Source organism: Taudactylus pleione, unplaced genomic scaffold (genome assembly GCF_031769625.1).
Source record: "Taudactylus pleione unplaced genomic scaffold, aTauple2 ptg001161l, whole genome shotgun sequence".
Lineage (NCBI taxonomy): Eukaryota > Metazoa > Chordata > Amphibia > Anura > Myobatrachidae > Taudactylus > Taudactylus pleione.
Genome location: NW_028285562.1, coordinates 1,080,847 through 1,092,636, shown reverse-complemented (window position 1 = coordinate 1,092,636; position 11,790 = coordinate 1,080,847). Strand labels below are relative to the sequence as shown.

The following is an 11,790-nucleotide window of genomic DNA, read 5'->3' as shown; positions in this document are numbered from 1 at the left end:
AAAAAAAAATTATAATTTGCACAGGCAATGCTTGGGTCACCCTCGTTGTCTGTGAAGGACCCACATAGACTCAGTACAGAAGGCCGCTTCCGCCACACTCTAAGGACCCCGTCCTGAATTGATTGGGAAGAAGCGGGCCTCCAAGATGGCGCTGCCCATGCAGAGATGCTGGGCTAGGTTGCGGGTTTTAACCTTTCCCTGGCCGGCTGCAGGTTACCACGCCAGGCCGAGGCAATGGGGCCTGGACAGAATATACAAGCCTGATCCAACAGACCCAGAGACGAAGGAGTGGCACAAGGGGCCGACGTTTGATGCCAAGCTGTATGCCCGGCATGGGAGCGCCAGTGGGGTGATGCCTGAGACTCTGTGGCCGAGCCGGCAACAGCTCCAAGCCATAGAGGCGGAGGAGAAGGAATGGTTCCCCAGCTTGAGGGAGATGCTGGACCGGGTGGAGGCCAAAGAGAGGGAGGAGCTGCGGCAGCAGCAGGAAAGGTCGGTGCTCATTGGCCTCTAGCTGCTGTAGAACTATAAGTCTCAGCATGCCCTGTCAGGAGGGCGCTCACTCTTCCCCTGAACCCGCTGTAAGGTCACTGACAGTCAGTAAGTGGATCCCTATTGGATTAGCCAGGCCCCAACACTTCTATCAGTAGCATCCACGGATATATCCTGAAGTTTCAGGTGCTTATTACAACTACAAACTGTATTTGCAATGGGGGTGGCATTGTTTCTCCTTGTGCCCATCAGACTTCCCGTCAGTAACCAGATGCCCTCTTACTCCGACAAAACCATTGTTGCAAAAAAAATAATAATGTAACAGCAAAAAGTGTGGGTGGACCAAAAAGGTGCAGGTGACATGTCCTGCCCGTGCCATCGCCATCATCGTGTTCATTCTATATGCCAGGGGTGGGGAACCTTTTATCTGCCGAGGGCCATTTTGATATATATAACATTATTTGCGGGCCCGGTGCAGGTCATGCCCCCTCCATGTGACCTCACACGGGGTGGGTCACAATAGCTGGTGATTACAGCAATGCCCGGAGCATCCTGAGGATGCTCCAGGGAGCTGTAAGTGCAGCAGTGTGACCATCTGAAGCGTCCTAAGACACTTCAGGTAGCTCTGCTGCACAGATTCTGGCTGCAGGGTGCCAATCTAGGCACCCTGGCAGAAAAAAGCTCAGAGGGCCAGACCAAATGACTCCACGGGCCTTATACGGCCCCCGGGCCTGTGGTTCCCCATCCCTGCTCTATGCTAACATTTCTCCAAGTTGAATGATCTTGAAACTCAAATAAGAGCAGCTGACATCAGATTACCCATCCTCCTTGTTTGTAGTTCGACAACAGGTTGCTAGTCCCCACACTGCAGATTACCTTCATACGACAGGCTTGTCACCTGCTGTATGTAATGAATATATGTAACCCTGGTTAAGGGTTATCGTAAATATAATATTAATAAATATACATATTCTAGTGTAATATGTGTACATGGGTTGACAAATGTTATATATGACATTATATATGAATGAGAGGTAAACATGCCTAATTTATTCATTAAGAAATAGCCTTTGGTAAAGGATATGTATGTACAATTTATGAGAATAAAAAAAAGTATATATGTTTCATGTATTTATATGACAGCTTGTGTGGCACTTCTATCTTTGGTGGGGATATGCCACAGTGTGTGGGATAGGGATGGCCATCGACGATCGATGATTCATAATCGGTGGTTTATGGCTGATTTCAAATTTTTTCCCATCGATGGGGGAGAACCAGATGGACTCCCTCCATCGATGGAAGAACATAACTGAATAGTTTTTTTATTTTTTTTTATTTTAAAGGTGATGGGACACTAAGCATAGCTCCGACACCCACAAAGCCACGCCCCTCGGTTCTGATTGGCCCACGAGCCAGTCAGTCATGGAATAGGGATAGCCATCGTTTGGTGAAGCCATTGATGGTCATCCATTGCAAAGTTGATTACCATCGATGGCCACTTTATAATTTGCCATCGATAGTAACCATACCGATGGCCATCCCTAGTGTGTGATGCACATGCACAGGAGAAAAGGGGCGGAGTGATGTGGCTGGGAGTGGTTGGGTTCCTGCCAGGAAAAGAAGGGCAGGGTACAGTGAGAGGTATAAAAGGTGCTGCCAGTAAACTGACAGGGAGTCTGCTAATCTCTCCCTCAAATGCTCACCACCCTGCGTCCTGAGCAGTAGCAGCTGAGCTATGGATGGGCTGCCAGGTGCTGGGGAGTGTGGTCGGAGAGGGAGCCTTGTAGTGGGCAGGGGTAGTTGTACCCAGCTCATAGAGGGGCAGGCATCAGCAAGCAGCTGATCGGTGTAGAGAAGGAGCAGCAACGGATGCCAGCAGGTCCCCGGGTAATGGTGACAGCAGGTCCTCGGGGAGTGGAGCAGAGGCAGTGGTGGGCAGCCCAGCAGCTCCTAGCCAGTCAGCTTACTGGCTGACACAGGGAGAAGGGGACCGGCCAGTGACACTACAGACTCAGCCTGTGCATCAGTAGCAGCAGTGAGTGTAATTACACTGCACTCACAGACTATAATGGCTCCACAGAGTGCATAGAATATTACATCCGTACCAGCAGCAGCAGCAGCACTGTCAGTGAGAGCAGGAGAGCATGTGGCCGGATACAGGGGACCAGACTCTGGGAACTCGTGTTGTCATTTCACAACACTCCCTTTTGGGGCGAGGTTATGTAGTGAAGGTAGAGACTGAATCGCGTGACCCAGTACTTAAATCATAGACCCGGCCTAAGGCATTATAGTGACTGGAAGAAATGATTATTTGGTGCAGGGCATAAAGGTATTTAGCCATTCCAGAAAAGCATTAAATGGACGGCCATATTATTTATTCTGCTGCACAGCGCTACAGCTTTTTACTACAGTTCTAGGTTGAAACTCTAGGGGTCTATTTACTAAGCTGTGTTAGGAGATAAAGGGGTCTTTCTACTTCAGGGTCCATAGGGGGTCCACAGGGTTGACCTTGGGGTATAGGTTGGGAACCAAATCCGGGCACCACGCAGTTAAAGCTTTTAGCTCCCAGGATGCACTTGGGTCCACTCTCCCTATAACCCCACCCCCAAGCCAGAGGCACCTCAGTTTAAGTTGGTGCCCGGCCGGAGTCGGGTCACCGTTTAGTGCAGTGGGGAGCTGATTAGCAGCCCCTAAGCTTTATTTTTTCTAAGTACAGAGTTTTTTATTTTTCCTTTGGATTCTTCAGAGCGGCAGCGTCAGACTGTCCATAGGACGTCTAAGCTGCCGCTCCGTCACCCCGCTGGCGCTGAGACGCCAGTACAGATCTGGGGATCTCAGCGGGACCCCAGAGTCTGTACTAGCCGGACTCTGCGGGCGCCCAGGACTGCTGCCGGATCCACGGGGAGCAGGTAAGGCGCGGGTCACCGCTTGCGGTGATCCGCGCATTTGAAATGCAGTCCTGTGCCTCCGGTCTCTGGGGACAGACCGGAGGCGCCGGCAGTGGCGGCGGGCCCCCCATACCCCGTGTGTCCACTAGACCACCAGGGACTTAGTGTTCGGTGCAGGGAGCCGGCGTCCCGGGGGTTAATAGCCGGCCAGGGGAGACAGCCTTCCCTGTTACAGCGGCTCCTCCCCTCAGCTCAGCGAGCCTTTCAGTATCTATAGTCTGGCGTCGCTGAGCTGCTTCCTCCGCGGGCCACGCTTCTTCTGAGGTCTCCAGCGGCCATTTTCTCTGTGGTGCAGCAGAAATCTCTGGAGATGGCAGTTGGTCCAGTCCCCCTGCGTACCTCACCATCAGGTCAGTGTACACAGCGCTGTAGCCTTCCCAGACACTGAATCTGGGTAAGTTGCATGCAGTGTAATAGTGCAGTATATTATATGACATGTTTATGTATATATGTATATATCTGCATTGTATGTGACTTATGCTAGTGCTGACTGTACTTTATTCTCTCACCTGTCAGTGTATATCTATCCCTTTCCTTATCTGCCCTAATACAGCTGTACTTGGGGTGGTTCTGAGACCTCACATTTATATACTTGTTAATATTTGTGAGGTTTGTCACATACTGTTGCGTGCTGCACGTTGCCATATTTTGAGTGGAACTGTGTGTTGCATACGCTGAAAATGGGTCCCTGCAGCTAATTTTTAGTTTCAGTCAGGACCAGTATAGCGCTGCTTGATCACAAGGCTTGGTCAGATATGTCTGACCAGGAGATAGAGCGTTATACTGTACCCATTTTTACTATCCTGCAAGCCATGTGCTGCAGGTGTTAGTGCGGAGGATTTAACTCTTAAAGGTTCTGTATGTGGCGTCATCGGGTGCCGGCCCCTTTCACGACCCCCTTGGGCGGTTTGTTTTCTCGGGATCCTCTTAATTGCGGATCGCCGGGCGGGCCCCATTGTTGTACCTCCCTTGGGGTTACTTCACCATACTGCCCTTTTTCATCTCAGGGTATCTCGCAGTTTCTTGCACTCTTCGCCTGTGACACAGACTACCGCTCCCTACAGGGGTTTTTCGAGTATATGAATTCCCCCTGGTGCCACCATAGTCTGTCATGCCCATTGCAGGGATTACCACAACAGCCACCCTGGGTGGATGTCGTTTTTCTATGAAACGCAAATTGGCGTGGTTGACGCCCTGTGCTTACTTCCCACTTGGCTCTACCGTGAACTGGATACTGTTTTGGGCTCTTTCCCTCTTACACGGGGGGAAGCCTATCTCAAGTATTATTATCCCTGTTTTAGGGCTGGTAGCAGGTCCATTCTGCACCTGTATCATACACCCTCAGTATTACGTGCCTTTTGGGTCCCTGTTGCTGACTAGCGGGTGGATCGCATGGCGGGACTCTGGCTGTTGCCAGATATGAGGTATTACAACAGTGTTTGGTCTCCTGTCCCAAATTCCCTGAGGGTCATCATGAGCCCCTCCTGGCGTGGATGGGCGTGTTACTCGTCGGATTACAGACGTTACTACGCATCCCATTCCTGCGTGGTCGGATTCTTCTGATCCGTAGGTGGTAACTCTGCCTGAAATCAGTATACTCGCTTTCAGGGGTTGTTACCCATCCTACCATGGCGATAGCATGGTTGGTTAATACTATTGCATACTGAGCTGATGCATTTGTAATGTTTTTTCCCCTCCAACACGTCTGGGGTTCAAATGTATTTGGTCGCTCACGTAATATATGCAGTTGTCATAGGTGGACATGCCTATATTGGATACCAGCTCCTAACTTTCAGAGTTCCGGCTGCAACGGTATCCTCCGTAATACCCTATGGCTGCGCTCTGGGAATGCAGAGGTGCAGATACCATCTATAGGGTATATCTTGTTGGGTCCTGACCTTGACAGTGGCAGTACAAATTTCCCGCCGTCAGCTATGCTCACTACGGGGCCTCAGACTATTAAGTCTTTTTGTCCTCTGGGTCAGCCTAAAGGTCTGTTTCTTCATAGACTGTCGGCCTTTACAAGGGCCGACATATCCAGTTCCGAGCAGGCCTGGACTGCCAGCCGATCCTGCTTCTGAACCTACGGATATATCGTCAGCCTGACGAGACAGGCCTACCACTGGGAGATGGCGATTTCTCAGTTTGCCCGGTACTAGTGTCTAGTTGCCGCAGCTACGTGGGTAGGAGGGTACGCACTCTCTTTGCTCAGGCGGCCTATTTCCATGTGATGGTACGCAGGCCCTTATTCGGAACAGGGCCTTACAAATCCAGAAAGCTATACAGTTGTTGCGGTAAGCGGAGCTAATTGGGCCATCCCCACTTTCTCAGCGAGGGACTGGTTGTTCTGCTTTCTTTCTGGTGCGGTGGCTGAATGGTCCTCTTTGGCCTATTCTCTGTCTCAATTCCCCGAACCAGTTCCTAAAGCTACCTGGGCTCAGGAAGCAATCCCTATGCTCCATCATACTATGTTTGGAACCTGGGGACTTTATGGTATCACTGGATATACAGGACGCGTGCCTACGGGTACTTACAGAGACCTTACCTCAGCATGGACTGAGGTTTGCTGTATCACAGCACTTACGATTTTTCGGGCTCTGCCTGTTGGGACTGCTCTCAGCCCCACAGGGGTTTACCAGCGTTTTGGATTTTCTGACAGTTCTTCTGTTCAGTATATCCCAATGCTCCTGTACCTGGATGGCCTCCTGCTCTTAGCAGGATCACCGGGGTACTTTACAGCCGGGTCTGACTGACTGACAGGGGGGTTGACTGCAGACGTTTAATCAATGGGGAAAAAGTCCTCCCTGCATCCCTCTCTGGGTATTCTTCACCTAGGAGCCCTGCTGGATTGTCAGAATCTGAGAATTCTTCTGGCATAAGACGGCATCTCCACTCTTCCATTAGGAGTACATGGATGTCTGCGCAGTCGACATATGTCTTTACACTCTGGGATACATGGTCCACTATTCAGTGTCTGCCTTTGGAAGGGTGGAATGGGCTTAGTTCCATTCCAGGCCTTTCCATAATTGGCTTATCTCCAGATGGAACAAGTTTTTTCTGTCTGATCACTGTTCAAACGATGATGCTCTCCCCGGAGGCAAGTCGGTCCCTTTTCGGGTGACTATGGCCATCTCGTCCAGGGTATTCTTTGCTAAGGACAGTGTCTGGTTCGCATCCATTTCAGTGCAGTTGGATGTCTGTCGATTCCACCCTGTCAATTAACTGGTTGGAACTTTAGCCTGTCTTGGGCCTTCACTCTGGCATAACCCTTGTTTCCCGGTGAACCTGAAAAAGTTCAGTCCGACAGGGTCAGAACAGTGGCTTCCTTTTTAGCAATACTGTTCGTTGGGTGGCAATGTCAGGTATGTCATACATTCGGACATTGTCTGAGGGTCTCCTCCCGACCATCTCGACAGTGTTCATTTCAGGTGCTCTCCATTGGTAAGCGGGAGTCCTCAGCCGTCACGACATGCATCCAGGGGACTAGTCTCTTCCCCAAGAGAGGTTTCATCTCCTGGTGAGCAGGGGGGGGGAAGTCCTCCTGAGGTGACCCTCATGGCCTTCTGACTCTATCACACTATGGTGTTACAGTCCAACTCTGGGGATTCTGAAGCAACCTTCAGTGACTCTTTGTCGGTGAAGTAGTTCTTCCAATTTGCGTACCTGTGTTCTCCGGTCTCCATTCTTCCTCGAGGGAAGTGTTTCAATCGAGACGGAGATGCTTTCCTGCTGGTGGCTCCTGATTGCCCCAGATGTCAGGGGTACTTGGTTTTTCGGAGTCTCTCCATCGATACTCCATTCCTGATGCTTCACTGCCCAGACCTGTTGTCTCAGGGTCCTGGGGTTTGTCTTGGACCTGGGTCATTTGTCTTTGACTGCGTCCCTACAGTGGTCTTACGGCTTCCCTGGCTTTGTCATCGTTGGAATGATTAGAGCACATGGATCAGTTTTTGCTGGGACCTACCACAAACTGTGGCAGCCATAATTCTTATGGTATTATACCTGTCGATATGATCCTCTGGTGTCCAGGATTTCCAGATATTCTGGCATTCCTTCCGGCTGGCTTGGGTTTCACCCTCGGCCTGGCCTTCCTGACAGTGCGGATCTCTACACTGTCAGTATGATTAAGATATGGAATTGCTCCGCTCTGGTATCCAGTTCATCCTTTGGAGTGTTTTCTGGATTATGCCTCCATTTGTCCTCCCTAGGGACTCCTTGGGAGTTAGTAGTGGTTCTTCGTTGACTCCGGGGAAAGTTAATGGAACCGCTGGTTGTGATTGCCATTACATGGTCTATTGCTTTGGCTTTCTCTCTTTCTCTCAGGGAGTTTATATCACCCAGGTGAGTGTCGGAATTGGGAGCGTTCTCATGTGGCTTCCTCTTCTGGAGGGCATCTTGTCAGGGTGTGAGTTGCTCTCACCCTGTGTTTCTTCTTAGTGATTTTTAGGTTCCATATTATTCTGGAACTTATGGTGAGGCCATTCAGTCCCCGGTCTTATTGGCTGGTGTGGCCCCATTGACTGTGGTCCGGCCTCTGTGGATTTATGTGATCCGTTCAAGTTCCTGACGGAAATCGGACTCCTTATTGGTGGTCTGAGATTTCTGGTTTTAACAAGAAAGGATGGCAGGCCTATGGCCAAATGTTGGCTGGACGGCCTCGTATGTCTTCTTCAGGGGCCTACCCATGGGTAGGCCTTTCTGTTGTTGATGCTTGTTTTTTCTCGGGCCATGTAACCCTCGTGGGTGGCTCGCTGTGGCGCCTTGGCTGTTTTGCCTTGCTAGATGGCCACGTGGTCTTCTGCCCACACCTTTTTAAGGTTCTAGGCATTGGTTTCCTTTGCCTCTCCGGATGCTTCCTTTTTGGCGGCGGATTCTCCTCTCAGCACAGGAGCGTCCCCTCCCTTGGTTGAACTGCTTTGGGACATCCCCAAGGTCAACCCTGTGGACCCCCTATGGACCCTGAAGTAGAAAACAAGAGATATGGTAAGAACTTACCTTTGTTATCTGTTTCTACGAAGTCCATAGGGTCCACAGGGCGCCCGCCCTGACGCACCTGGCTTCAAATGGGCTGTGTGGCTGGTCACCGGTTTTCCGTCTCCCATTTCTGTGAGTATGGTTATCGTGTGTTCCAGTTTTCTCTCTCTTTTTTTCTCCTCCTCCGGCCTTTGGCTACTTACAAACTGAGGTGCCTCTGGCTTGGGGGTGGGGTTATACGGAGAGTGGACCCAAGTGCATCCTGGGAGCTAAAAGCTTTAACTGCGTGGTGCCCGGATTTGGTTCCAAACCTATACCCCAAGGTCAACCCTGTGGACCCTATGGACTTCGTAGAAACAGAGATAACAAAGGTAAGTTCTTACCATATCTCTTGTTATTTACTAAGCAGCGTTAGGTAAAGTGATAAGGTGCCAGCCAATCAGCTCCCAACTGTAATTTTTCAAAAACAGCCTGTGAGATGGCAGTTAGGAACTGATTGGCTGGCACCTTATCACTTATCACTTCTCCTAACACTGCTTAGTAAATAGACCCCATAGTGAACAGTGATAAGGCACCAGCCAATCGGCTCCTAACTGCCATTTTTCAAACACAGCCTGTGCCATGGCAGTTAGGAGCTGATTGGCTGGTACCTTATCACCGTTCACTTTATCTCCTAACACAGCTTAGTAAATAGACCCCTTAGTATCATACGTCTCAGCAGCAGAGGCAGACTAAAGTCATGTATTGTAGCTGTAGCCAATTAATTGGAGGCTCCTAACATCACAGTACAGCTCACAGGTGTTTACATCTGCAAAATCGCTATACAAACTGTTATATAATGCTATTCCATATATGCAGCAAGGGTCTGGAAAGTATACAGTATGTTTACTGCAAAATAATTCAACTTTCCTACATACCTGTTGGAAGCATTTAGGAAAAATACAGGATACTCTAAAGGCCTCCATACATCAGCAATCTGAAAACCACAATTGAACAATTTGAAGATTTATTGCCCGATCTTAGGATTTCCCAATCGAGCAATCTTCGCCCATACACTACAGATCTTTTTCAGTGATTTGCAGATCGATTGCAGCAAATACAGATCTGGCAATCTTGAAAGGCCCATCATTTTCATGGTAACGGTCTGCAAATCTGCTGATCATGGCCATACACTAGCAATCTACAGCCACAATCCATCTGTGAAATCCGACATGTTGGACAATCTGATTAAACAATTCCAATCACTTTTTGGTTGCAATCTGCGATCTGTGAAGCCCATACATTGCAGATTTTTATACACAATCGATTGCTAATTGCACGATTGCTGCAATCCATCTCTGATGTATGGGGGCCTTAACATCAGCAGACCATTTATATTATACCAAGTGACCGCTTATAGCATCAAAGCTATAAAGAGACTTCAATATTATAAGGCTGTTCTATTAAAAAGAACTAAGCATTCAAAAAGGACTGGTATTCTGCAAAAGATGGGCTCAATTAACTGGGTCCTTGTATTTTAGAAGTATAGATTAATATTTATTCTCTAAATACAATCTGCATTATAAATTGTGTTATTCTCTTGTTCAGCTAATATGTAAATGGTAATGTATGTAACTATTAATTGTTATATATTGTAAAAGTTTTAAGGATAGGATAACCTATTTTAAATTGTAAGTCTAATTACCTGACTTATTCAATCCATTACTACTTAGGGCGGTATTCAATTAGAGGTGAAATCGGTCGATTTCGCCGTTGTTGGCGATATCGACCGCGATTGGACGATTTTGCGGACGATTTCGCCAACGACTGCGAAAAAGCGGTCGCCTTTCGCCTAAAAACTGGAGAAAACTTTTTTCCAGCCTAGGGCAGGCGAAAAGGCCCTTCGAAATACCAGACCCAATAAGTTAAACGCATTTTTTCATGGAAAAAATAAATAATTGCGCCCGAAATTTCAGCGGTCGTTTTTCGCCAAAGTATGCAACTTACGAAAATTAGGGGGCTGTCCAAAGGGTTCTAAAAGAAATCCCCACATTTTTACCCAAAAATAGGGATTTTGCACATTTTACCATTTTTAGAAATGGGGAAAAGTTTTCTCCATTTTTACATGAAAAATCTGCGACTATCGTGGGTGCAATTTCGCTGCTAATTTAATGCGGCCCTTAGTCTCACACTTAAATTAGGGTAAGTAGGCCCATATCTACTACGGATACTTGGGTGAAGGCACAGATTTAAAAATGAGTTACACCACTTACGGGGAGGTAATGGGTGGGTACAGTAGACTAGACGAGTAAGTAACCTGGTGTCCCTGTTAGAGAGTAAAGGGGGGTTACATATTGTACAACTCAATGACATCCAGAAGGAGTTAATGTTATAACACTTATAAGGGCAACGTAACTGTGCTTGTTTGTGTGTGATATACATACACACATGCTCACACACAACATGCATTGTTACTGATGATCCAGCTACTTCATATGGTATTAAAATCAGGGAGAGTTATTTCCTCGGGATCCGGTCAATATCCTGACAGACAGGATGGTTGCGCTTAGAATGATGGCGCCGTAATCCCGACACCTGACGGTAAATATTGAGATTAGGGGTAGGATTGAGGATAGGTACTAAGGAGGGAGGGTTAGGTTTAGGCACTAGGGTGGGAGGAGGTTCGGTTCAGACATCGGGGAGGGTTAGGATACAGAGCGACAAGTGTTGGTATCCAAACCCTGTGGGGATTCTGGCCACTGGCATCCCGTACCCAACCCATTTCTACTTATTGTAGTACATGTTCATCTGACAACCTCACGCCAAAGCCTTCCCCTTCTGGTCAGACCTATATTAATGAACACATGCAAAGTTTATTGGCGTTCATACGTTGATTGTGCAGCAGAAATGTAAACTGTACGTCTGTCTCCTTTAACATTACATTTAATTTTTTTTTTTTCAAGGGAGAAGCTGATTGCAGCCAACATGGCGAAGATGCCCCAAATGGTGGCGGACTGGCGGAGGGCAAAGCGTGAGGCGAAGCAGAAGGAGCGAGAAGACAAAGCCCGCAAGGAGCGTCTCCTGGCTCAAGCCCGTGAGAAGTTCGGTACCAATGTCGACTACCGCAGCCCCAAGTTCCTGGAACTGGTGAAAGAGCTGGAGAAGCAAGAGAAAAAGAAAATGAAGGCCAGTAAGAGAAAACAAAAAGAAGAGGAAAGGGCGGCCATGGCGGCTGTCCTGAATACCCTGCCTGCGCAGCCACCGGCCCCAGTCGGCGGCCAGTCTGTCTGATGTATTGTTACATACGTTGTTTTCAATTCTAAGGGATTTTCCACCTTCATGTCACTTGTTTTGTACATCCCCTTCCTGCAACTTATTAAATAATTTATTTTCTGTG

The 11,790-nt window shown here is 48.4% G+C and overlaps 1 protein-coding gene across 1 annotated transcript; it reads left to right on the top strand.

Annotated features, from left to right (window-relative positions):
* Positions 1-39: 39 nt before the first annotated feature.
* Positions 40-11,790, top strand: GADD45GIP1 (GADD45G interacting protein 1). The gene is made up of 2 exons (XM_088462156.1): positions 40-492; positions 11,357-11,790. Exons 1-2 carry the CDS (start codon positions 146-148, stop codon positions 11,682-11,684), a joined length of 675 nt encoding a protein of 224 aa, XP_088318282.1. The 5' UTR covers positions 40-145; the 3' UTR covers positions 11,685-11,790.

Coding starts and splice junctions, on each gene's coding strand:
- GADD45GIP1 (XM_088462156.1), top strand. CDS start 146: ATGGCGCTGCCCATGCAGAGATGCTGGGCTAGGTTGCGGGTTTTAACC. Junction 493..11,356: donor CTGCGGCAGCAGCAGGAAAG/GTCGGTGCTCAT, acceptor TTTTTTTTCAAG/GGAGAAGCTGATTGCAGCCA.